This window comes from Anomaloglossus baeobatrachus, chromosome 5 (genome assembly GCF_048569485.1).
Source record: "Anomaloglossus baeobatrachus isolate aAnoBae1 chromosome 5, aAnoBae1.hap1, whole genome shotgun sequence".
In the NCBI taxonomy this organism is placed as follows: domain Eukaryota; kingdom Metazoa; phylum Chordata; class Amphibia; order Anura; family Aromobatidae; genus Anomaloglossus; species Anomaloglossus baeobatrachus.
In genome coordinates, this window is record NC_134357.1 from 417,892,423 (window position 1) to 417,920,276 (window position 27,854).

Genomic DNA, 27,854 nt, shown 5'->3' on the forward strand with positions numbered 1-27,854 from the left:
CAGGGGTGGCTGCGGGCTGTGGAGAATCTCAGCCCACAGCTGCCTGGCGATCAAAATACAGGGAAGCCCATTTTTTTTTTTTTTTTTAGCTATTTAAAAAAAAAAAAAAAAAAAGTATGCGTGGGCTTCGCCATATTTTTGTATGCTAGCCAGGTACAAGCTGCCCCCAACCCCCAGCTGCCTATTTGTACCCGGCTGGGAAACAAAAATATGGGGAAGCCCTTTTTTTAAATTATTTCATGAAATAATTAAAAAAAAAAACAAAAAACGTTGTGGGCTTTGCCCAATTTTTGTGTCCAGCAAGGTACAATTAGGCAGCTGGGGATTGGAATCCGCAGCACAGGGTCGCCCAAGCTTTCTGCCCCCCCCTCCCCCCTCCGCTGTGAATTGCAGTCTTCAGCAGCCCCAGAAAATGGCGCTTTCATAGAAGCGTTATCTTCTGGCGCTGTATCCAACTCTTCCAGTGGCCCTGGTGGCAGGTGGCATGCTAGGTAATAAGGGGTTAATACCAGCTTTGCTTTACCAGCTGGTATTAAGCCCGAGATTCTTAATGTCAGGCCAAAGTTGAGCCAGCCATTAAGAATCTCCAATAAGGATTTAAAAAAAAAAAAAAAAAAAAAAGACACCACAGAGTGAAAAAATACTTTATTATAAATAAATACACAGACACACTTAGGGACTCCATCTTTATTACTCCCTCTCTTCTTCAACCTATTCTAGCTCTGCTATAGCAGAAAGCACGGGGGGTGGGGGGGAACGCTGCTGCTCCCCGCACTGTCTAATCACTCAATGAGTGAGCAGAGGCTGCTGGTTGGTAAGCGGTGACATCACCTCTGGCACCGCTGCCATAGTAGCCTAACGAGTGGATTACTATAGCAACGGTGATCTCCGATCGCCCATCACTACTTGAAACCAATCTCATTCTTTATGTGGCACACTGGCCTGTCTGGTATCAGCCCTGAGTGCGAATGCTACCTCTGTACCTCCGATAGCTACATTTCAGGTTTTTAGGGTTTAGAGTTACACCCATGCCCCGATACCACCTGCAGGTATGCTCTTATACGCATGTATAGTCTATATGGCATGGTATAAATGGAGCACGCTGGATTTTGGGTGGTAAAGTGACCCAACTTTCATTGGTTTGCCCCATCTTGATTTTACCTTTCTTAATTATTGGTAGTTACGGGCAGAATACTGCAGAAAGGTCTGCCGAGATGTGGTCTATTGCAAAAGAATAGAGAAATATTTCACTGCTGCTATTTCTGTAACCTTCAGGAAATACTAATGTAGTGCTCATGAGAAAGGCATGTCAGGCTTCACAGATGTGCATGGAGCCGAACGTGTCTCATGTCTTATATGTGGATATAAAATGCAGTAAAGATGGAGAGACTCTGACCGCTCACAATGTACAAATACAGGACGTCCGTTCACAGTCAGCGGCATGTAAACCAGTCACTGAACTGGGAGAGTAAGCCAGCTGTTTTACTATTTAGTTTTACTTGTCATTCGTCCCAAATTTGTATTATCTGTTTTGCATCACCAAAGCTGACAAAGCATAAATCCAACCCAAGGACAACTGGTCGGACTGTGTAGCACCACAGTAATGCAGGAAAAAAATCTAAATATTCTGACGGATCCTATTCTCTATAAAGAGAATTTTCACTTGATTTTTAAAATTTAAACTGAATATCTCCACGGATTCTGGAACAGTTTTTCTTTTTCTTCGGTGCCCCTACATATCAAAGTATGTCCCCCTTTATCAGTAATACAAATGTTTCCTTTAAATACTGGGAGTATACCACACAACTTCTCTGTGGGCGTTTGCTTCTTCTCTCCTGATGATGGCCAATCAAAACACACCCCGCCCCAAGAGAGATGCTGTGGTATACACCCAGTCGATAAAAGGGAAAAATTTGTACCACTGATAATGAGGGACATAACTTTTGAATGGAAGGGCACAGAAAAAGAAAAACTGTTTCCCGATCTGTGGAGCAGTGCCAATTAAGGGTATGTGTGCACGTTGCTTTTTACCTGCTTTTTACCTGCTTTTTCTTCTGCGCTGTTTAATGCCAAAATGGATGTGTTCTTCTATTCAAGCAAAGTCTATGGGAATTTGGGTTTCTTGTTCACACTATGTTGTTCAAAATGCTGCCTTTTTGTGGCAGAACTTTGGTCAAAAACTCAGCTTTGCAGTGCAAAACCCAAATGGCAAAAACAATTGACATGTTGCTTCTTTGAAAAGCTGAGTTTTTGACCAAAGTTCTGCCTCAAAAAGGCAGCATTTTGAACAACATAGTGTGAACAAGAAACCCAAATTCCCATAGACTTTGCTTGAATAGAAGAACACATCCATTTTGGCATTAAACAGCGCAGAAGAAAAAGCAGCAAAAAAGCAGGTAAAAAGCAACGTGCGCACATACCCTTAGATACAGAGTTTAATTTAAAAGAAAAACATGAAAGGTCTTCTTTATTGGGACTGGAATTAATGCAAACTGATGTCAATGTTTTATCAGTTACAGAAAAGAGAGAGAGGAAGGAAAGAAAGATAAAAAAAAGAAAGGAAGAAAGAAAAAAGGAAAGAAAGAAAGGAAAAAAAGAAAGAAAAGTAAAGAAGGAAGAAAGAAAGAATTAAAAATAAAGTGAAAGAAAAGTAAAGAGTAAAAAGAAAAAGTAAAAAAGAAAGAAAGGAAAAGTGAAAAGAAAGAAGAAATAATGAGGGGAAAAAAAGAAAAAAGTAAAGAGGCAAGAAATAAAAATAAAAAGAAAAATAAAGAAAGCAAAAGTAAAAAGAAAGAAAAAGTAAAAAGAAAGAAAAAGTAAGAAGAAAGAAAAAGTGGAAAGAAAGGACAGCCTATGTAGTAAAGCTGATGCAAGCCTTTAGAAACAGACAGTGATTGTAGGGGGTGGGGTGGGGGAATATAATGCTGGCCATGGGGCAGAGTTAGTTCTTAGTGTCGCTGTCAGCTATCCATCCCATAAACATGCACATTATATTTTATCTAGAGTAGAGGGGCCATGTCTGGCAGCCCTTATGTATAGGAGGAGCATAGGTGAAAATCCAATGTGGGTCATTCTTGTCCAGAGAACTAACCACCCTGGTAAAACATGAACGTTCTAAATGTGCCAGAGATTGAGCTTCAGCTTTCGCCAGTGGGGATCGATTTCAAATATATGGCATATGAACAGGGGTAACCCTAGTGGAAAAAGCCCACTTTAGGGCTTGTTCACACACCACAAAATTGCTATGGATTTTTCATTCAGATTTGCAGATGGAACATTTAGAGTGGATTACCATAGTGGTAAAGCAAATAAAATGTAAAAAGGATAAAAATCTCAATTGATACGCTGTAGATTATTCTGGAAATTGGCCTGTACTGCAACATTTCAGTGGTTTTTCACTGTAGATTTCACCATTTTGCAATGCATAAGGTGAAATCCACCATATTTTCCATCACGTGTAGACAAATTGTAAATGTCAGACCAGATATAACAGATGCATGTTGATCCATTGAACATATACTTTTAATTGTCAGACAAATCAATGTTTATGTTTTAATTTTTGGAATATTCATGAATTCAAGATTGGCTTCTAATGCATGGATGAAAAATAGCTTTTTATCCAGAAAGAACAGATGATTTTTCATCCGTATATAGTACATCGTCCATATCTTTGCTCATCCATTTTATACATCAAAAGATAATAAAAGGTGAAATACAATTTCTTATATTTTTAGTAGCATTGGATCCATTAAAAACAGATCCATAAGCAGATCGGAGTAGTGCATGTATCCGAACTAGCCCATTGACCTGCGGCCTAAAAGCTTTCATGAACTGGCCCCAAAGGATAAGTAGGATGGAAACGCTGGACTTCTGTCAAGATGTGTTTTCAATTTTTTTGTATTATTTAGATTTTAGCAAAACTGAGAACTCATTTCATTGGTTATATAATCTATAAAGTGCCAAACTTTTCTCACAAATCTGGAATACTATATAAATTTAAAAGATACTGAGAAGTATCAAAACTGATGTAGAGGAGAGGCAACCAATCAGGTTGCTGAATAAAAATTCCAAAAGGCTTCTGAAAAATGAAATGGATTCTTGCTTCCATGGACAAATTATGGTCCTTTAATATGAGCATTTCTGCGCAAAAAGAGTACTGGTCAGTGATATAATGAAATGAGTCAATTGGTGGAGGTTTCATTGCCCTTTTGTACAGGCTGATGAAAACTGTATAGGTAAAAATGAGCAGTAATATGATTGTTTGGTGCCATCATTTCTTTTAGGTGACACACTAGATATGATCAGCTGAAAAGAAGAGTTTGCTCGTTCGTCAGCTGACGGCTGCCATGTTTATGTGGGGCAATCATTGGGTACAAGTGGTCTTACAAATGCTCATTCAGTTATCGGTCTGTGTTATCGGTCAACATGCCAAGTAAGGTTAAGTGGGATTATCTAGCAACACCAACTATCAAGAATACTAGGGTACCGTTTTATCAGTACATGACTATAAAGGCCCCGTCACACACAACGAGATCGCTAACGAGATCGTTTCTGCGATCTCGTTATGTGTGACACCTACCAGCGATCAGGCCCCTGCTGTGAGATCGCTAGTTGTTGCTGAATGGTTGGGACCACTGTGTGACAGGGTCCCAATGACAGCAGAGATCGTTATACAAGTCGCTACTGCGACCTGTATCGTTAATGAGTCGTTGGTAAGGTCTGACTGTGTGACATCTCACCAGCGACCTCCCAGCGACTTACCAGCGATCCTTATCAGGTCGCATCATTTTCGGGATTGCTGGTAAGTCGCTAAATGTGACGGGGGCTTAAGTGTCTCTGTATATAGTAAAGCCTACACTTTGGCACAAATATTTCCTATGTTTTTTTGCCTTATCACACAGAGGCACAGAGTGTGCATCTTTATGGCTTATTCATTGGCACATTATAATGACCCAAAAGCCATGCTCTTAGGGAATAATACAGCATGCATTTAGCATTTTTTCCTTATTCTGACATTTCGGATTAGTACTCAATGGACTGTTTCATACTCATGAGTCATACAATATTAAAGATGCTGACAATTTTCATACTTTTGTATTCCCCATCCATAACCCTGGTGTAGACATTTTGACAAAACCTGTTTAGATTGGCCTATTAGTTAAAGGGAACCTGTCACCAGGTTTTTCCCTTATGAGCTGCAGCCACCACCAGTGAGCCCTTATATACAGTATTGCAGAATACTTTATATAAGAGCCCAGGCTGCTTTGTAGAACATAAAAAACACCTTTATTATACTCACGCAGGGGGTGGTCCACTTCGATGGGTGTCAATGTTTTTGGTCTGGCACCTCTTCTCTTCTTACGATCACCGGCCTCCTGCCTAGCCCCTTGTGTATAACGCATCCTGCATCATTCATAGAGAGCCCTCCATTGCACGCCTATACATGCGCACTTTGATCTCCTTGGCTGAGGGCAGATCAAAGTATTGTAGTGCGCATGTGCAAGCGGTCTTTGACCTTTTCTCACGCCTGTGCATTACAGTACTTTGTTCTGCCTTCCGGAGGGCAGATAAAAGTGCGCATGTGCAGGAGCGCAATGAAGGTGTCTCTGAGAATGGCGCAGGACACATCATGTACATGGGGCTGGGCAGGAGGACAGCGCACGCACAAGATGGAGGCGGCGCTGGACCGAGACCAGTGACACCCATCGGACTGAACCACCCCATAGGTGAGTACTATAAAGATGTTTTTTTATGGTATGCAGAGCGGCCTGGGCTCTTATATACAGTATTCTAGAATACTGTATGTAAGAGCTTACTCGTGGTAGCCGCAGCTCATAAGTGAAAATCCTGGTGAAAGTTTCCCTTAAATAATAATAATAATATTTATTCTCTTATATTGCACCATTAATTCCGTAGTGCTTTACATACATCAGCAACACTATTGCCATTGGTTCTAACAATCTAAATTCCCTATCAGTATGTCTTTGGAGTGTGGGAGGAAACTAGAGACCCCAGAGAAAACCCACGCAAACACGGGGAGAACATACAAAGTTAGTCTATAATTCTGATACAAGTAAAATATATCTTTGTACATCTCCTTTTTGCATTTGGATAAGAAAAATATGTCGCTGTCCAGTTGTGCGCGTTTCTGGACTTTATAGGAAAGAAAACCTTTGACCATGATCAAATGACACACACAAAAAAAATGAAAGGGAGGAGCGTATCACATCAAAGGTGGAGAGAGAAATCTAAAAAATCCATGTGGGCATCTGTGATGACTTGGCCTAATCAAACAACGAGCCGCGTCTATTACACAAATTTTATGGTACAGTGATTATTTATACAACCCAATTCACAACCGGTATTCCGCCCTGTGCAAAACAGACACCAAAAATTCTTAAAATCCCACAGTGTGTTGAAAAGTCCTAAAAGCCGGTTATACTTTGGTGTCGATGTCATAGTGAACAACTTTGAAATGTTCATTTTTACAGTGCCCCCTACAGCTTTCACAACTGACCAAGTTTCTTCAAACCCCCGCCACACCACCCCAGACTGCAAGGAGGAACTGTCCAGTGCACATCTGCTTTCACTCAGTTGTATCCCCTACTAGGCCACCTCAGCCTCTTTGAGCCTTATACTAGCAGACATCTACTCAGCAGAACTAAATGGAAAAAAAAGGGTGTAGAGCAAACCCTTGCACAGCACATTCCCCGCTCTGTCCATACAGCCAAACTTCCAAATGTGAACAATGAGAAGTTATGAGGAGAAGTTGGCAACCCTCAGAAGACAACTCTTACCTGTGGTGGCACTGCCAAGTTGGAAATCAGTGACTAAGACCAAGAGGGCACATTGGAAAAGGAATGTGATCCACGGGGAGATAGCTGGATGCCTGCTGCTGAAATACATTCTACCTCCGGCTCTCCTGGAAAAGATGCAGGGGAGAGAGTGGGAGAAAAAGAGGGAGGGAGGAGAAACCAAAAAAAAAAAAAAACAGGGAGGGCTACATGAACAGATGAAAACCGTCTGTATGTCTCAGCTTGTGTGAGTGTTAAGTCAATGGGCTGGATCAGACATTACGTAAGCAAGTGTGAAAAACTGGGGGAAGATCTAAAAGAGGGAGCTGAAACTTTCAGAAACTTTTCTTACTTTTGTCTTCAAGCATTTTATTTGTGAGCAATAGGGAAGGTATTACCTAATGAATGTACTTCCTCCAGGCCAGATTGTGTCTTTTCCTTCTTCTTTTTATATTTACTGCTCTTACCACGAGATCCCCAAGTAGATTAGTGTACTGGGAGGCATAGAGGAGGGGGTGGCCTAAGGGGAAAACCTAAATAAAATTAGACCAGACAGGCAAATGGTCATCCTTGAACAAAACCACTCTATAAACTAAAGTAACTCCCCTGACACCGGCTCCACACAAATACACATATATACATACACACACACACACACACACACACACACACATACACACATATACACACTCACACACATATACACACTCACAAGATATAGAGCTTCTTTATACTGTTGTATACTAAAGGACGGCTATATACGCACTGCCATCTTTGTGTTGGATGGTATTCTGTTTGATACCTACTTTTGGTGTTTCTACAAATGACAGTGTATGGACATACGGTCTGAATAATACCAAACAGTGCCAAAGTAGTGCCAGACCGTAATGCACCCAAATCACAGTGCCATAATTAGGTGAAATGGTAATACTTCCATATATCTGCTAATTAATATTAAGTTCTGTTAAATAATATGTTGCAGAAATAATAATGGGTTCAGTACCTAAGCAGAAGTGGTACACAACACCAAATTAATAGTGATCATTAGGGTAGGACACACGCCAAGTAAAACGGCCCAAGTTGAATGCGATAAAAAATAAAAAAATCACATTCCATTCATACTCATGTTACTCTATGGGGCTATTTCCATCTGCAATTATTTTGTCAGGCCTAATCGGACCGAGAAAACAGTTGCAGCATGCTGCGCGTGGAATCCAATTCCTATTCACTTGCACCCATACAAGACTATGGGTGCGAGTGAAACATCACACTGCACTCCGATGACACTGGAGTTCAGTGCGATAATCACATCAGCTGATAATTGAGTAGATAGGGAAATTAACACCTCCCTCTCCTACACAGCGCCCGCCCTCTCCTCTGCAGCTGTGATCCGATCACAGGATCGGATCGCAGTAGCATGACACTTGGCTGCTGCTTACTCGCAGCAGAGCGGTAGCCGAGGGTTATTAGCATATTGCACTCACATCGGACACCATACGCTTGTGTTGCCTCAGCCGTAGGGCTCTTGTCCATCTGAGATTTTCATGGGCGAGTGCAAACCGATAAAAAAAATCACCAGTGTTAATCAATGAAGCAGTTTCCTCTGTCCTATTTTTTTTCTCCACACAAATCGTACTCTCGGTGCAATCGCAGCATGCTGCGTTTTGCACAGAGTCTCGGCTCACGCGTTTGTACAATCGCACTGCACTCGCATGTTATGCGACTACAGTGTGGTGCACGCAGAGACAGACAACATAGGAAATGTGGAGAAAGTGTTCCCTCCATCTTCTCCACTCCTGTGATGCGATCGCAGTCGCATGACCCTCGGCTGACACCTGCAGCAGAGGGTCATTAGCAAATCGCTTCCTATGCTCCCACATCAGAAGTGGTGCGCAAGTGGAAAAGAACCGTTAATGACCAATCGGTACAAAATTCAAGCTCCCTTCTGTGAACGAGAGCTGGCACTCAAGTGAGAGCCACTTGTAGTCTCTGAATGGCTCTACCTGGGGTAACATAATGGTGGTCAGCTGCGACACAACCCCACCCGACAAACCTGAAAAATGCTCTGTCCTTGGCTGGCTGCATGGATGCAGGTGAGTGTTGCTACAATCGCATCGGACTGTGGTGATTTTATCATAAAAATGTCCAGACGGCTCTTTTTTTGATAAGCAGACTAAATGATTCAAATCGTCAAAAAGAGCCAAACTGACCGACAGTACAAAATAAGTAGTAACATACAGTGCCAAATCATCTGAAGGCTGCCAAATGTATAGTTTAGTTTTGGGGGGTATTTTTGTTTAATGTAATGGCTGATAAAGGAAAATTGGTGATAAGATACAGATTGTTATCAGTAACCTCAACGGGGTTATGGTCTGTTTTCACCACAGAATCCTAATGAGCATTATTGTGTGGTCCTCTCCAGAGTAGAGTACTGATTGACAACTTGTATATGGCTTTGCTTTATTTCAAACTAGACACATTTTGGGCAGCAGATAAGATAAATCTGTAAGAAAGTTTGAGATAGGGGATCAAATTATTGAAATTGGCCACAGACATCAAATAACTATTGTTAGCGATGATTTTGGAATTAACAAGTTTGGCCTGGCTGCAAGTTAGAGAGCACGAGGTAAAAATAGACCATAGGCAAATTTGTGAATTCTCAGGCCAGCCACATCGTCGCGCAGGATTGCATCATTTGGCACAAATTAAGTGAGCACTCTCATGGCCAATGCTAAAAGCCACCAAATACATTAGATGGTTGTAGGCCGGACAATGCTTTGGTCCATTGTTCATCCTACAGCCATCTCGTCTGAGCAAAATTGGACATGCGCAAATGACATCTTCCCCGACAATCAGTTTGCTGGTGCACCTGTAGGAGGTGGTTGGATCCCCCCACTCCTACAATGTACATATGTTGTTTAAATGTCTGAGTGCTGTTGCTGAGTACGTCTGGTAAAGTAGCAGAGCCGGAGCAGTGCAGCAGTCGGCACCTTCGAGCAACTGGCAGTATTGTTTTACTATATTTTCTTGTATAATATGCATTTTGTAGCATAATCTGTCTAATGTGTTAATTGTGAAATGTTATTTAGGGATGTTAGCATAAAGGATTTTAGTATGTATAATGTAGTAGATACTTCCTGGTTTTTGAGGCAACTAGAACCAGGATGGGAGAAGTGGGAGAGAGCAGAGAGTTGGTAAGCGAGATAGGCCAGGAAGAGGGCCAGTTCTGCCAAGTGTTGCTCAAGCAATGACTAGCTCTGTACTAGAATCTGTCGCGGAACCAAGGGGTATCCTCCAACGGTCTGGAACATACGGCTCACCTCGTAACGGGCTGAGGAGTGTCCGGGGATCAGTCGGGCGTTGGAGCAAGTACACCGTTGATGGGCCCAGAAAGGTCGAGAGCTTAGAAAGCTGTTTGAGGTAGTGAAGTGGACCAAGAAAGCTGCAGGAACAAGAATCGGGAGAAAACAGGAGTCTAGCCTCGGCTACTGGAAGGCTTATACCCAGGGTGAGGGCTACTGTAAGGAAAAGTATGCGAAAGAAAGGCGGCGGCAAAACAGGAATGTTTAGAGAAAGTGGCCTGTCTGTCCAGAAGACAAATAAAGCATTGGTTGTTGTGTTACAAAAAATCTCACTGTGTGATGTGTTGCCCTGTTAAGTCTATGATGGTGACCAACTGTGGGGTGGCAAACGCACCCTTGAAGACCTAAGTAAGTGTCGCACACCCTGGCCGAGGTGGAACACAAACATCAGTTCAATCTAGTAAGATTGTGCAGAACCCTGCGGACCATCCCTTGGCTCCCCTCTACACACCCATACACAGAGTGTTATTTGAACTCCTAGATATTGGTGGGTGCGACGAACATAAGCCTAATGTGTATGGGGTCCATGTACAAAGCCACTTATGCAAACTACCCACTTACTTACTTTGATAACAGACAAACTAATATTGCGCTAGTGTGGCGCCCCTGAGGCTTCAGGCGCCACAGGGTACTGCACACCCATTAGGGTGTAGTACTTATCCTGGATCCAGGGAAGGTCAGTACTGGTTTCCACTTACATACATGCAGTATCACTGGGTTGCCCTCCCCAGTGGCGACTGGGTTAGGGTCGGATCTCAGTAGGAGGTCACAACAGCGGTGGGTATACAGGACGCCACTGCACCTGGGGCTCCCCGATCCACTGGAACCGGGGAGTCAGGAGCACACACTGGGAAGAGCAGGTTGACCTAGTGAGAGTAGTGAACAAGCCGGTGGCAGCGGCTGTGGGCAACAGCTCAGAAAACACAACACAACTACAACAGAGGGAGAACAGCTACAGACACAGAGCAGAGCGGACATGCCCCGAGCAGCTCTGTGGGCCGAGGCGTTCAACACGGTCGCTGGAGAGAAGCAGGCGGTTGCTTCCACAGGACTGGCACTGTCGGGATACAGAATCCTAGGGCAGATATACTTTGTGTTATCTACCAATTCTGCAAAGGTCACGGGGAACGGCTAGAACAGTCAACGGACCCGTCCCACCGAGGCTGAAGCAAATAACAAATAGGATCCGGGGTGGAGGAACGGCCCCACAACGGAACTGCGCTATCAGCATACAGAACGGTCCGATACTTAGCGCATCAAAGGAGGAAAGGGCTCACAGGCTGACACACATACCGGACCTGACCTTTTATGGATTCAGGATCGGCTGGAGCCCATCGTGGCGGAGACCAGTACTCTGGGGCAGCACCTGAATGCACCAACGGGGACTACCACCACCCCTGTCCTCCTCCATCATCCTCCCCGGGGTAATCCCGCTCCACCTGTGGGGAGCGACACCATCCCGGCTGCACCCAACATCTGCCCAGGGGAGAGACCCTGCAGTGGCAGCCCCATCCCTGGCCGCGTACCACAGGTGGCGTCACGATCATCTAATAGACTTTCCTAACCGTCACTACCACCCCCATCCTCCATCCTGCCTCCCTACCACCCTCCAACCCTCCTTTCTGTACGCCTCGGGGCAATGTAACAGGACCAGGCCACCCTGTGACGATGCAGAGGATCTGCACCCCCGGCCCGGCAACAAGTAGGTTAAAACACCTGCCCCATGTCGGGCGATACACTAGTCTAACCACACTCGGGCTCGTTCAGCTGAGTGTGATTGGTCCTAGTGTCTGTCTATGCAACAGCCCACATGGACAGGACACTTAAAACCAATAGTCTAGAGCAGGTTGGCTTTTTCCAATAGTCCACATGGAAAAACAATTGCAGCATGCACTATTGTGGCATGTGGTATATTTTATGGCCGAGGATAATGTATACAAGAGAATTCAGCTCCTGTATCCATCCAGAATAGCACACAAAACCAATAATGTCTGTATTTTGTAGACTGGCCAATTATATATATATCGGTCTGAATCCGACCTTATGGCCATTGTTCTTTATGAGAAACAAAATGGAACATTGATAAGAAAACAAATCTATACAGTACTCAGTGGTTGGCACTTTCACTGAGCATGGACAATGCTGTCTGTGCCAAACCCTTGTCCATTCATTTCAGATTTAAATTTTGGAATACCATTGTAATTCCCATTTGGTAGTCAGTGGATAAAAAAAGACAAGGCCAACTTACATGTTCCCAGATCAATAATTCAGTGATTAAGTTGCAAATTGAAGGGGGGGTATAATGAGCTATATTGATCTAGAGAGATCGAATATATACATTAAGGGTGAGATTCTGGATTATGACAGCAAAAAGAGAATGGCCAGGGAAACAGTTCTTCGCAGTCCTTGTCAGCTGGAAGAAATGATGTGATACTACTTAAGCCATATGTTAGTTGTAAAGAGAAGGGGGGAAAAGTTGCCTCTAATGTCACATGTATGCTAAGCATATGTTTAAAGTTAACATGTATGTGTTAACCACCAACACGTGATAAAGAATCGCAGCCTAAACCGTGGATATGTGATACTGAGAACTGAAACAGTCCAACCACAGGAGTCTATGAAATGGAGATCATATAAAACGCTAAGTATTGTAGCTCCTCACCCCAAAATAACTACGATCCTGAGATGAAAGGTAAAATGTCAGCCTCTTTATCGGCTCAATTGGGAGAAGTATACAATACTGCAAATATATAACATGTGGTAGATAAATCAACAGCCCTGGTCCCTCCTGCACCTAGGAATTGATGGAGCCTTAAAATAAATAATATTAATACCCTGACTTTTTTTTTCTTTTAAGCAATAAGACTACAATCAGTGTATTTACAGCAGATTCTATGCTCGGGACTATGCATCATGCATCTGCAAAGTAGAATACAGTACAAATTAAAGAGGATTTGCAGGAACTTGTGCCTTCTCTTCAGTTGTATTCACACCAAGTCTATATGCTGAGTTTTTGGAGAGAAAAGTGAGCAGAAACTATCCAAAATCCTCAAAATGTCTGAAAATCTTGACGATACCCCTCCAAAAACTCTGCAAAAAAAAGACTCAGTATGAGCACATCCTTGGGGTAAGTGCACAGTGCACACCATGTCGATTTTCCTTTAACTTAGGCGAACCAATCGTCTTTTGTGAATTTTTTTTGGTTGTTTCCTGAGCATTCAGTTTTGGCCATCAGTGTTTTGGTTTGTTTTTTTTGTAGATTTTTGTACTGAAGGAAGAATGCACTGCTAGCGTCTTTTTAAAGCAAAAACAATAACAGAAAGCTCCAAAAAATGTTTGCTCCATGTGATATTTAAGAAAGGTAAGAAAGTGGATCCAGACAATTACCGTCTGGACATCAGAGGTGTGCAAAGTTTGTGTGGGCATTTTAGGAGATGACATGCAAAAATATATTAGAGAGAATATTATAATAACCGACAACCAGCATGGATTCATGAAAGATAAGTCATGTGTAACCAACCTGTTGGGGTTCTATGAGGGGGTAAGTGCAAATCTGGTATATTGGTAATGCAACTGATGTGATTTATTTGGACTTTGCAAAGGCATTTGATACTTGAAGCAAGGACTAGGGGATACTATATGCAGATTAGTTTCTGGCTAAACGATAGGATACAAAGCGTAGTCATAAATGGTATATTCTCTAAATGGGCTATAGTCAGCAGTGCGGTACCGCAGGGATATGTGCTAGGACTGATTATTTTTTTTTTTTTTAAACTATTAATTACCTTATGTATGGTATTGACTGTAAAGTGTCAGTCTTTGCTGACGATAAACTATGTAGGATATTAAAAACGGACATTGATACTACCATATTACAAAACGATCTGGATAAGATGTCAGAATGGGCAGATACTTGGCAAATGAGATTTAATGTTGATAAATGTAAACCAGGTAAGGGGACTTATAGCTGCAATGCCCCTAAAATTCCACGGGGGAACACTATTCTCCTTAAGGAGACTTTGCAAGCCAGTCTGGCTGCCAGGTAAGGGGACTTATAGCTGCAATGCCCCTCTGGGAAATATTCAAATTGTCTCTCCAGTAAAGGAGACAAACTCTAGCACAGCGCCACCTATTGGAAGTAGCGATCCTAAAAGTCACAAGTGGATTTTTGACAATCCTTTGCAATATGACTCAGGATATATAAGCCAGATCAGAATCCCAATTTGCAGACACGGTGTTTCGGGGTGCTTGCCCCTCGTCAGTGCAAAGTATGGGGGTGTCTGATCTGGCTCATGAGAAAGCTATGTGGGGACCACGGGGGAACACTATTCTCCTTAAGGAGACTTTGCAAGCCTTGCAAAGTCTCCTTAAGGAGAATAGTGTTCCCCCGTGGTCCCCACATAGCTTTCTCATGAGCCAGATCAGACACCCCCATACTTTGCACTGACGAGGGGCAAGCACCCCGAAACACCGTGTCTGCAAATTGGGATTCTGATCTGGCTTATATATCCTGAGTCATATTGCAAAGGATTGTCAAAAATCCACTTGTGACTTTTAGGATCGCTACTTCCAATAGGTGGCGCTGTGCTAGAGTTTGTCTCCTTTACTGGAGAGACAATTTGGATAAATGTAAAGTAATGCACATAGGACAGAGTAATCCGATAGCTGCCATTAAATGGAAGTAAACTATAGAACAGAAGAAGGACTTGGGTATTCTGGTTACAAATAAGCTGAGCAGCAGCACTCAATGTCAAGCAGCAGCTGCTAAAGCAAATAAGATTTTAGGGTGTATAAAAAGAAAGATTAAATCCCGTAAAGCCACCGTATTGTTACCCCTCTATAAATCACTTGTAAGGCCACATCTAGAATATGGGATCTAGTTTTGGGCTCCTCATTAGAAAAAGGATATTCAGAAGTTAGTCAGTTCAAAGGTGGACAACTTAGATTATTACAAGGAATGGAAGGCCTCCCATATAATGAGAGGTTGGGAAAGTCGGAATTGTTTAGCTTAGAAAAAAAGACATCTCAGAGATCTCATATGTCTCAGAGGTCTCATATGTATGTTGAAACCAGAAGTTTACATCCACTCCATCTATAAACAGACACATCTGCATGTTTTTCTCACTCTCTGAAATGAAATCAGAAAAAAACATTTCCTGTTTTAGGTCAATTAGGAAGCAAATTTATTTACATTTGCTAAATGCCAGAATAATGAGAGAGAGGATGTTTTAAGGCATTTTTATCACTTTCTGCAAAGTCAAAAGGTTACATACATTAGTTACATTAGTATTTGGTACCACTGTCCTTAAACTGTATGACTTGGGTGAAATGTTTTGGATATCCTGCCACAAAATTCTCACAATAGTTGGTAGGAATTTGCGCCCATTTCTTCTGACAGAACTGGTGTAACTGAGCCATGTTTGTAGATCACCTTGCTCGCTCCTGCCTTTTCAGCTTTGCCCATACATTTTCAATAGGACTAAGATCAGGGCTTTGTGATGGCCGCTCCAAAACATTGACTTTGTTATCTTTAACCCCTTCATGACCTTTGACGGATCTATCCGTCATGGATCGTGTGCCGTTAAGCCCCGCCCTCTGCCGCGGCCAGGGTGCGGCGATCGGCGCACATATCAGCTGTTTTCAACAGCTGACATGTGTGCCTGCATGTTACGAGTGGAATCGAATTCCACCCGTAACATTAACCCCTTACATCTCGCTGCCAAAGTCTGGCAGTGAGATGTATATACACGCGGTGAAGATTTTCACTTACTGCCACCCCCACCGGAAGTCACGTGGGTGATCACGTGACTTTCGGTGGTTGCCATGGTAGCACAGGGTCATGTGATGACGCCTGCAGCTATGACGTTTCACTTTTGTTTTCACTCGGCCTGGAGGCCAGTGAAGCAGGAAGTGACCGTATCTGCTGTTTACAGCTGTATAGCTGTGATCAGCAGATAGATCAGTGTGATCGGATTGCTGATCGCTATAGCCTCCTAGGGGTACTACTAAGATAAAAAAAAAAAAGTAAAAAAAAAGTTTAAAAAAATTAAAAAAAAAAAAAAAACAACCCCTAAAAGTTCAAATCACCCCGCTTTCACCCCATTGAAAATTAAAGGGTTAAAAAAAAATAAATATATATATATATACACACACACATTTGGTATCGCCGCGTTCAGAAATGCCCGATCAAAATATAAAATCAATTAAACTTATCAGTAAATGGTGTAGTGGCAAATGCCAAAATTACGTTTTTTGGTTGCCGCAAGTTTTGCGCAAGATGCAATAACAGGCGATCAAACCGTAGCATCGGCGCAAAAATGGTACCATTAGAAACGGCAGCTCAAGACGCAAAAAATAAGCTGTCACTGAGCCATAGATCCCAAAAAATGAGAACACTACGGGTTTCGGAAAATGGCGCAAAACTTACGCCACTTTTATTGGACAAGCTTGTGAATTTTTTTAACCCCTTAGATACAAGTAAACCTATACATGTTTGGTGTCTACAAACTCACACCGACCTCAGGCACACCCACACATCAGTTTTACCATATAGTGAACACCGTGAATAAAACATCCGAAAAACTATTGTGCCATCACACTTTTTTTTGCAGTTTTTCCACACTTGGAATTTTTTTGCGGTTTTCCAGTACACCATATGGTAAAACTTATGGTTTCATTTAAAAGTACAACTTCTCCTGCAAAAAACAAGCCCTCATATGGCAAGATTGACGGAAAAATAAAAAAGTTACGGCTCTTGGAAGAAGGGGAGCAAAAAACAAAAACGCAAAAACTGAAAGTGCCTGGGGGTTGAAGGGGTTAAGCCACTGTGTAACCAGTTTGGCAGAATGCTTCAGGTCATTGTACATTTGGAAGACCCAGACCCATTTCCGCCCAAGCTTTAAGTTTCTGATTGATGTCTTGAGATGTCTCTTGCATTTGAGACTTGTGACAAATTCAGGGCTAGAAAGCCATTGCTATGTTCTCCCCTGTAGTTAAAAGTAGTTTCCTTTCCTTTGGGATGGAGAAGGCCAGTATTCCTTGCCAGCAAGCACTCTCATTGTCATCCCAGGTGTTTCCAGTTTGGACCACTCCCAGTCCCTATATAAATCCTCTGCTCCCAGTAGAGGGTGCAACTCTCGCTTGGCCTGGAGTTGGAGGAGCCCTCTCTGCAAGTTGCTGTGTAGGCTGCAGTCTTGGTGTTGACTGCAGCAGTCTGTTGGTGTGTTTCTCCCTGTCTGTCTTTCTTTCTTTCCCTTGTGTGTTATTTTAGTGTAACGGTGGGGCTAGAGTCCCTCACCTGTCCACTCACTAGCCAGGACTATTGTAGGGTCACTCAGGGCTTCAGGTTCCTGCTGAATGACAGTTGAGGAACCTTTATAGGGACTGGCTAGGAGTGCAGTGTACAGTTGCAGGTAAGCAGAAAAGGTGTCCATTTTCCCTCTCACAAGCGCTAGGGTCCACCATTGATAAAGTGTCACCAGTGTACCCTTTGAATTGTGTTGCGTGGTGCACCATATTTCACTGTCACAATCGTGACATGTTGCTTCAGCATTGCCATATAATTTTCTTTCCTCATGATGCCATCTATTTTGTGAAGTGCAACAGTCCCTAATGCAGCAAAACAACCCCACAACATGATGCAGTCATCCCTGTGTTTCACAGTTGGGATAATGTTCTTAGGCTTCAAAGCTTCTCCCTTTTTCCTCCAAATGTAACGATGGTCATTATGGCCAAACAGTTCAATTTTAGTTTCATCAGACCATAGGACATGTCTCCAACAATTAAGGTAATTGTTCCACTGTGCATTTGCAAACATTAATCTGGATTTTTAATGTTTCTTTTGGAGTAAAGCCCCCATCACATTTAGCGACTTACCAGCGATCCTGAAAACGATGCGACCTGATAAGGATCGCTGGTAAGTCACTAGGAGGTCGCTGGTGAGATGTCACACAGTCAGACCTTACCAACGACTCAGTAACGATACAGGTCGCAATAGTGACCTGTATAACGATCTCTGCTGTCATTGGGATCCTGTCACACAGTGTCAAACATAGCGATGTGTCCTGCCCAGCAGGACATCGCCTTTGAAGAAAATGGTCCAGGACATTCAGCAATGACCGGCGACCTCACAGCAGGGGCCAGGTCGTTGCCGGATGTCACAAACAGCGACATCGCTAGCAAGATCGCTGTTGCGTCACCAAACCTGTGACTCAGCAGCGATGTCGCTAGCGATGTCGCTTAGTGAGACGTGGCCTTAATGGTGTCTTCCTGGCAGAGTGGCCTTTCAGCCCATGTTGATACAGTACTCGTTTAGCTATAGATAATTAATGACACAATCTTACCAACTTCCACCAGCATCTTTATAAGATCTTTTGCTTTTGTTCTTCTTTGTAATTATGAATATAACCAAAGTGAAAATGTTAAGTTTTGTCAGGTTTCTGGTAATATTGTAAAACAGGTCAGACCCTGATGGGAAGGAAAAGATAGCCTAAATTTTACACCCTTCAAATCTTTTCCCTACTAAATCTTACAGAGGACATTTCTTTACACTCAACACTAAACATCTTTAAGCATTACATCATATGTGAAGATTGGGCATACAGCGAGCAGCAACTATTGGCGGAAACTTTTTCTGCTCACTGCACCCTAAACCTGGGCATATTAAAATCCAACATGTCCAATACTGCCCTTCAACATGTGCCGATAGCCCCCTATACATATTAGATACTAGGCTACATTTGGCAGACTTCTTTTTTAATGTTTATGGTTTAGACCCAATCACAGGATGACATGTTGAATGTTCCAGGGTGAATTTGCACTAGGTAAAAAGGCAGGCAGTGAGTTTTTGCTTGCACAACTACAGTAGTATTGGGTAGTGATGGGCGAACCCCCAATGTTCGGGATCGGGAGCCTCGCCAGAACATTTTTCAAAGTTCGTGTTCGGGGTCGGAAATAACGCAAACTTGTGTCCAAACCCTTAACTTGGACTTTACAGTTATATGTCATGGGGCAGGAGGGGGGCTGTAAAATAAAGAATACAGTTAATAATAAACATCGTCATTATACTTACAGGTCCCATGACACGTCCTGCAGACTCTGTCTCCCGGCCACTTCTGCTTCCATGTCCCATCATTGCTGTGCCCCCGGTAATCACTACTGACTACAGGACCTTCCATGACATCATAGCCATGTGACCAGTCTGGTGTGAATGTTTTATTACCTCGTGGGTTACAAACTGGTCACATGGCTATGATGTCATGGAAGGTCCTGTAGTCAGTGGTGGTTTCCCGGGGGCACAGTTGACCGGCCACAGCTATGCACTTGTGTGAAGTCTCTGACTGCTCTCATCTGAGTCTGTGTGAGCAGACCTATGTTTGTCTCCTCGCACAGATGTAGCAGAGCTGCAGATGCTCGCCCGCCTTTGGACTAGGTCGGAGGTTTTTTTTTTGTGTAATAAAGATGTAGTCCTAAATGTCTTCTGTTTTATTTCTAATAAAATATTTTTTTTTCTCTGTGTTATTTAATTTTACTGTTAAAATAACAGACAATCACAGACGCTGTCACAAAGTGGGCATCTGTGTTTGAATGCTGGAGCAACCTGAAACCAGCCCATACATTCTAGCATCTAGAATGTATGTGCAGATTCAAGGTTACTCCAACAGCCAATCACAGACACTCATTCTGCGTCACACTGTCTGTGATTGGCTGTTGGGTCCCTCACACATATAGTAGGGTAAATATAAATAACTAAAAAAATGACGTAGCGCTCTGTAGTATTTTTGATTCTCAGCACAGATAAAGGGGATGGCTATGGGCTGTCACCCCTATCTGGTTTTACCTTTGCTGGCAATCAAAATATAGGGAAGCCCATTAACTTATTTATTTATTTTTTAAATGATTAAAAAAAAAAAAAAAAAAGGGTGGGTGTTACAGGGGACCGGCAGATTAGGACCAGGGGGTATATACCCTAATCGCAAGTCGGGGCCCACCGTGCTCCAGATGACAAAGGAGCTGCTGGCACCTGAGGGTTAGGCAGAGACTATAGAGCTGGATGGCTCTGAGATAACCCAGGAAACCTGGGAACCAGTCACGTGTGTAGGAACACGTCAGACCGGACGACAACCCAGTTAGCATTTCGGTGGCATTGGCGCAATCCTGACCATGTGTGCCGGGAACACGTCAGGCCAGATGGTGACCAGGTAGCGTTGACCGAGAAGACCGCTGTCCTCCGATTAGCGTTTCTGGTCACTACGCAAATGGCCATGTGTGTAGAGGACACGTCAGGATAAGAGATCACACCAGTAGCGTTGACTAGGAAGCCAAGGAGGATAATAGATTCACACACCTAATCCAGGAACACCCTGTTAACTCCACAGGGGTCCTGGGGTGCGCTGTCCGTGCGTGTAGGAGGCACAACCGGATAGGTGGCGCAGCAGGTGCATGGCCGTGTGCTTAGGGGGCACAATCGGACAGGAGGCGCAGCAGCCGCAGCCCAGGTAACTCCACTGGGCTGTACAAGCAGGACTGGACGGTAGGAGGTAGAAGCCCGGCGCCTGACCCTAACGTGCTGAACCATGGGTGTCTTGGCATGACAAGCACCGGACGCCTAACCCTACCTACCGCTTCCAAACACAGGCTTATGCCGCAATAAAGCTCTAACATGGAGGTGTGCTCTGTCTGAGCAAATGTGAAGACTGCGCACCTCCATGTTGTCTCCAGACCCTTTTATAACCTGGGTCTGCCCCAAACCCAGGGTGGACCACAATGGCACCTCCAGGGTCCAACAGCAGAGTGCCATGTCATCAGCGACATCACCAGCGGCCTATCCGGAACCGCCACGTCATTGATTACCTCATGGCAGCCACGCCCCAAACACTTCACCAGTCATCGTCTGACGACCAATGGTGAGGTCTCGTGTCATAGGGGCGGGCCTCTGCGAGCCAGCCCGGAGTGGCCACATCATCATGACACCTGATGTGTGTCGGCCTATCAGAGCCTGCCACCTCCCGGACATGCCCATTGAGGTCCTTACTGGACCTAGCCTCTGATGCACTAAGTGCCTGAGCATGCTCAGTAGCCTGAACCACAGTATCGGAAATCAGACTATCTGCCTGAGCATGCTCAGTAGGCACAACACAAGACTTGGACAAGGCACGATGTCCAAATACCTGTGCAAAGAGGCTTTTCACACTAAGTGTAGGAGCATGCTCAGTAACCTGAATCGAGGACTTAGCCTCAGAAATGGCACTATCAGGCTGAGCATGCTCACTAGGCGAAACACTGGACTTAGGCTCTGGCTGGGGTAAATCGGGGAGCACATGCGCACTAGCCGCCTCTCCACACTTAGACGTGGAGGAAGAAGCAGCCAGCTCGATGACCCGAGGCACGGCCAAAAATGACAGCCGGCGCCTGGCTGCAACAGGGACCGCAGCAGGCTGCTTGCGGCTATGGCGGCTCCTATTCGGAACAGTAGGCTCCTGCTGTATTTTGATCAGTCAGCCAGGTAAAATAAGGCAGCTGTGGGCTGGGATTCTCAGCGTGGTAAAGCCCAAGCATTCTGGGCCCACCACGCTAAAAACCGCAGTCTGCAGCCGCCCCTGGAAATGGCGCATTGTTTCTTAGCGTCATTTCCAGGCGCTTTACCCGACTCGACCAGCGGTCCTGATGGTGGTGGCATACTGGGTAATAATTGGGTTAATATCAGCTTTGTATTCTCAGCTGATACTAAGCCTGAAGACATGGCCACCATAAATTTCTAGTAAACAGTAAAAAAAAACAGCCATGTTGAAGAACTCCTATGTTCGAAACGCGTAGGATGCTCATGTTCTTTTTTTAACATGTATGTCTGTTTTTAATATTATGAATTACACTTACAAGTTTTCTGAAAATATTTCGGGACGAAGTTGCTGGAATTTTTTTTTCCCTTCATAGTAAAAAAAAAAACAAAAAAAAAATAAAAGATTTTTTTATTAGAAATAAAACAAAAACATTTAGAGACTCAATTTTTTTTATAAAGAAAATCGGTAGTCCGACGTAGTCCACAGGTAGAGCAATGTCAGCTCTGCTTCATTACTCTGTGCAGACAAGCGTCTATACAGAGCGAGAAGCAGGGAGAGTCATGTCAGCTTTGCTTCATCACTCTGTACAGATAAATGTCTCTACAGAGAGAGAAGCAGGCTAACAGTGAGGGTATGATTCCACTTGTGTATGACTCGTGCGAGTCTCGCATTGCATCACCCTGCATGGTGCACACTCTCCTGACAGGAGCGCCTCAGTTGCATGGAAATACATGCAACCAACCCGCTCCTGTCAGGAGATTGCATCACCGTGCATGGTGCACAATGAGAGACTCGCAGTGTCAGTCAAAGTTCAATAGTCTATGAGCCATGGACTCGGGTAAACCCTGACGTCACCACGAACACAGCCGAAAACAGCCGAAGAATGCCGAGTGACAGCAGTGCAGTGAATACCCCCGTAAGTTAATGATTGGACTCGGAAGCAGAACCGGCCAGGAGACAGCGGCTGAGCGGGTCTGCAGGACACGTCGAGGAACCTGCAAGTATAATCATAATCATTTTTTTTTTACAACCCCTGGACCAGAACTGTAACACGAGCCTCCCAGGAAAGCTCGTGTTCGGCATCGTGCGCACAAACACTATGTGTTTGGTATGGACCCCAAACTTTACAGTTCGGATTCGCCCATCACTAGTCTTGGGTAAAAACAAAAATCATTATATAGTGAACAAACAAATCCCTTTAAAACATCTCTTTAATTATATACTTATTAAAAATATTCCCAAGTGATTCACCCGTACAGCAATTATCAAGGGTGGTATAAATATACACCAGGGATGCCAATCCTAATCATAGGATAAAAATATATACAATCAATGGTGGAGGACAAAGGAGGTTTGGGGTCCCACAGAGGGATTACAATTACCCTATTATAAACCTTCAACTGACTCCTTCCTACCAACGGAGGTAATACCACCTTAACGTAACTGGGGGCCCCCGTTCCTCGGCGGCTATCCCTTGCTCACCCTGATAAATTCCCTACTATATAAGGACAAATAAGGATGCCTATGCAAAAACACTAAAATTATTGGTTGGCCTTATCATACCCTCAGGTTATCTCAGAAAAGGGCAGAATTAAAAGGATATTGCAAAATCCTGTTATCTATATCAATTGGCACTGCCATACAAGACATGTATCACCACTGAATGGTGTTCTAGTGTCATGGTGTACCTTTTACAAAAAAAACTTCAAATGTTGATCAATTTGGATTATATTATTTCTGAAAAAAGCAAGTGATCATACATTGATCTCTAATTTTGATCTCCAGTGAATAGTCAATATGTCAGATACACAGGACCACTTTAATCCAATCTTTGTAATCTTTAGACTCTTCCATCGGTAGCTGTATAATGGATTTGGCTGAATGGTCACTATGTAAAGGTTATGCTTACAGTAACACAAGGCTTGTATTTTTGTACACATTTCAATCCATAAGAGGTAAATATAGATTTGTGTAAACCTATCTTCTCTTCTAGGCACACACAAGCTTAACGTAGGGACTAGAGCAGGAGTCCCCAACCTGTAGGTCGGGAGCCACATGTGGCTTGCGTGCCTGCAATATGTGGCTGTCTGCCAGCATGTTGCATTAGCACCAGGCCTAGCAAACAGCTATGAAGAGCAGGTCTCCAGATGGTGAATTATGCGAGTAGCCCCATATAGACAAGCAGATCTGGATGCCACATATTGGCATTGGGGGTTTAGAGATAATTTATGTATGGTATGTTGGAGACAGGATGATACTATCTGCCAGAGGAGGTGTTTGAAGCTGCATGTGACACTGTGGTGGGAGTGCTTGATACGAAAATAGTGATCTGGGGTATTGTGAGAACCCCTGCATTTTGTAGTAATCCCTCACCTATCGTGAGAGTTTGGGAGGAAAATGAAGGGTGCAAATCTAGCTTATTGGGGGTGGTGGAGTATGATGACAGGAGGCAGGAACTGTAGACTGTGTGGGGTTCAAATAATGGCGACCGGAGTCGGCACATGCGCAGATTGAGGTGTCGGCTCAAGATCTCAACTGCGCACGCACTGCCTCCAGCCCATTAATCTGCCAACAGTGGACTTAAGGAAAATGGTGCCTGCAGGTGGCGCGTGCGCAGATGAGATCTTTGTTAGCTCAATCACCATACGTGCCGACTCTGGACACCATATCTTTGAAGCCCGCATCGCTGACAGTTTCTGGATGTTCCTGCCAGCGCCTGGAACAAGCATCTGGCATACCCGCCGCACCACCCTGCTCCACCACAGCCCCTCCTCCTGTGACTCCACTCCACCCCACTGCTGCTGCCCCTCCCTCGATACCCGCAATACAGTGAAGCCACAAAAAAGTGAACCGCAGTATAGCGGGGAACGACTGTACTGCCATTGTGAGTTTTGTGGAAAAGCTTTGGCTGTCATTATACCAATAATATTGGCTTCTGGGTGTCACTACTGTGAGGGAGAGCGGGTGAAAGAGGGATATGGTTCGTGACCCTCTCACTGTGCTGAATGTGGCTTTAAGAGCCTGTGCACACAGTGCTGTCTTTTTATGCTTTTTTTTGAGAAATCTGCACCAAAATCTGCATGCCTATTCTGAAGCCAGCAAAGTCTGAGATTTCTGACGTGCTATGTGCATGTTGCTTTTTTTTATTTATTTTTTTTAGCCATTGTCTTTGCTAAAAAAAAAAAAAAATGAATGGAAAAAAAACCCACACCAAAATCGCTTGCGTTTTTTGATGCGTTTTTCTGAAAGAAGGTGCAGATTTGATGTAGAAAATGTCTGCACCAAATCTGCAGCGTGCGCACATACCCTAAAGGTCAGAAACTTTTGGGACCACTGGACCAGAGCTATGGTAGAAAGTGTATGGAAAATAAAAATCACAGGCCTGCTATGGCATCGGTTATTAAATTCATAGAGCGAGGCAGGCAGAGCCATCAGTGAATTTTCCTGACAATACTCAGAAATCTCTGCTGTGTGCATCCAAATCATTACTCACCATTAGCGTCCTACAGATTCCTCACTTGTTTGTTAGTATGAAACTTTTTTTTTTATCAGTATAGGTTTTTCACATTTTATATTCATAGAAAACTTCCAGAAGAAAAAAATCCCTCCATACTGAAAGCATGTTTTTGGGGGAAAAAAAAGATCAAATCCGTTCATTCCAGATCAAGAAGAACCTGCAAGTCACAGTGCTCAATATGCAGAGCATTATAAAATATGCAATATGCTTTAAATTATCATCTGGCAACAGCAAAAACTGTCTTTTTAAAAAACATTTGTATTTTTCTGCAAAAGACCCTGTTGATAGAAATGGCATACATAGACTAATTACTTAATTCTTCAAAAAGTTAATGTCAGAAAATTGGCATCGACACTTAAATTTGCAAACGTTTTTGTGACTTTTGGCATTTACACACCAGTTCCAGGCAACTTTGTTAAAATAGACCCCAGAAATGGTACTCCAGGCAATGACTGGAGTAACATTCCTGGTGACGCACACGCCACTGATAAGATACGTCATGTCCCTTAAGTGGCGTGTGCCTCTTAATTTTTCAAATCTTTTTCCTGCACGCTTCTCATGAAAAGGGAATCAGCTACCAGGTTCTTGCTGCCCCATCTGAGAACAGAATGATGTAGGGGCAGAGACCCCAATTCCAGCAATGTGTCGCTTACTGGGCTGCTTGCTGTTATTCTGAGAAAATCTCTGTCTTATCTGCAGATCTACCAGTTCTCTGACTACATTGCTCTGTATAACCGCGCCCACATCACTGATTGGCAGCTTTGTGCCCATTAACACCATACACAGGTAGCTGGCAATCAGTGGTGGGGACGGGGTTATACAGAGCTCAAGAAAATGGAGTTCTACGTGGCAGCAGGTGTACTAGTCCTCTAGTGATAATCTTCTGCTGATAAAACAGTGATTTTATTACATTTACAGCAAGCAGCTTAGTAAGTAATATATTGCTGGAAACAGGGTCTCTTTGCCTTCATCATGCTGCTCTCAGATTAGGTAGCAAAAACCTGGTGACATATTCCCTTTAAGGGTACGGTTCCACTTGTGTATGACTCGTTCGAATCTCACATCAGTATCACCCGCCACAGCTACACACTCTCCAGACAGGAGCAGGTCGGCTGCATGTATTTCTATGCAGCTGAGGCGCTCGTGTCCGGAGAGCGTCAGGCCGTGCTGAATGATACAGATGAGAGACTCACGCGAGTCTTATGCAAGTGGAACTCTGGCCTAAGACTAGTATACAAAACGCCGTCATTTATGAATCAGGACCATAGTTTAAGTTGATGAAGGTTCCAAGATTGCAATTAATGGATCTGATCCAATCAATCCTGAAGATATAATCCATAACAGGGTCTGTCCTGGCACATTTTAGCCTAAATATATGAAATCAGCGCTAAAGTGGACGGGGATATAAAGAGCTTATCTGGGCACAACCTGTTATGGCCAGGATCTCAGTATCAGACTGGCAGTGGAACTGTTCTGCAGGAGGCTGCAGTGGCCACTACATATTGAATGGTACTGCGTTTTGCAGTTACAATCAATGTGTTCACATCCAGTGGCTGCCGGAGCAAATAATAACTGTGCTGGGTATTAGGGGTACTTTACACGCTGCGACATCGCATTCGAAATATCGTCAGGGTCACATCGTTAGTGACGCACATCCGGCGCCGGTAATGACATCGCAACGTGTAAATCCTTTGTGCGACGATAAACGATCGCAAATGCATCGAAAATCGGTGATCTGTGTAGTGTCGGTCATTTTCATAATGTCGGATCGACCGCAGGTACGATGTTGTTTGTCGTTCCTGCAGGTCCACACATCGCTGTGTGTAAACCCGCAGGAGCGACAATCATCTCCTTACCTGCATCCCGACGGCAATGCGGAAGGGAGAAGGTGGGCGGGATGTTATTTCCTGCTCATCTCCGCCCCTCAGCTTCTATTGGCTGGCCAATTAGTGACGTCGCGGTGACGTCGCTGTGACGCCGAACGCACCTCTCCCTTGAAGGAGGGATATTTCGGCAGTCACAGCGACGTCGCCAAGCAGGCATGTGCGTGTGAAGCTGCCGTAGCGATAATGTTTGCTACGGCAGCAATCACCACATATCGCATGTGCGACGGGGGCGGGTACTATCACGCTCGGCATCGCTAGCCAATGCTAGCGATTTCGCAACGTGTAAAGTACCCCTTAGACCCCAACCGATCTGATATTGATGACCTATCCCACATATAGCTCATCAATGTTATACCCGGAAAATCCCTTAATCTGTAGATATTTAGCTTTGAGAAATATTTTTTTACTTCTAGATAACAATGAAAAGCTTCTCTGACAATACCACTATAGTTCTAGTTTATCCAGGCATCTAACAGCACTGGATATTACATTGATCCAGTTTATTTCAGATATAAATGGCTGCCAGGGTATAACACTACCCTGAATCAGCTCATGTAGCCCACCTACGCACTGCAGCAGTGCCAGCACTTATCCCCATTTTCCAGAGCTCTCCTCCCACTTATCCCCATTTTCCGGAGCTCTCCTCCCACTTACTCCAGCCGTGACATGACCCAGATCACCTCTACACATTGCTTCATTTCCGGTTTCCTTATAAAAATGACCTTTGTGCAATTCAA

The 27,854-nt window shown here is 43.9% G+C and overlaps 1 protein-coding gene across 2 annotated transcripts in view; it reads right to left on the reverse strand.

Moving 5' to 3' along the window:
* Positions 1-7,002, reverse strand: part of MRC2 (mannose receptor C-type 2) — a 166,809-nt gene extending 159,807 nt beyond the window's left edge. For both annotated transcript variants that reach the window (XM_075350287.1, XM_075350286.1), the window contains exon 1: positions 6,798-7,002. In XM_075350287.1, the coding sequence (XP_075206402.1) occupies positions 6,798-6,906 (109 nt within the window). In that variant the 5' untranslated portion in view covers positions 6,907-7,002. The remainder of the gene's footprint in view (positions 1-6,797) is intronic.
* Between the last annotated feature and the right edge of the window lie 20,852 nt (positions 7,003-27,854).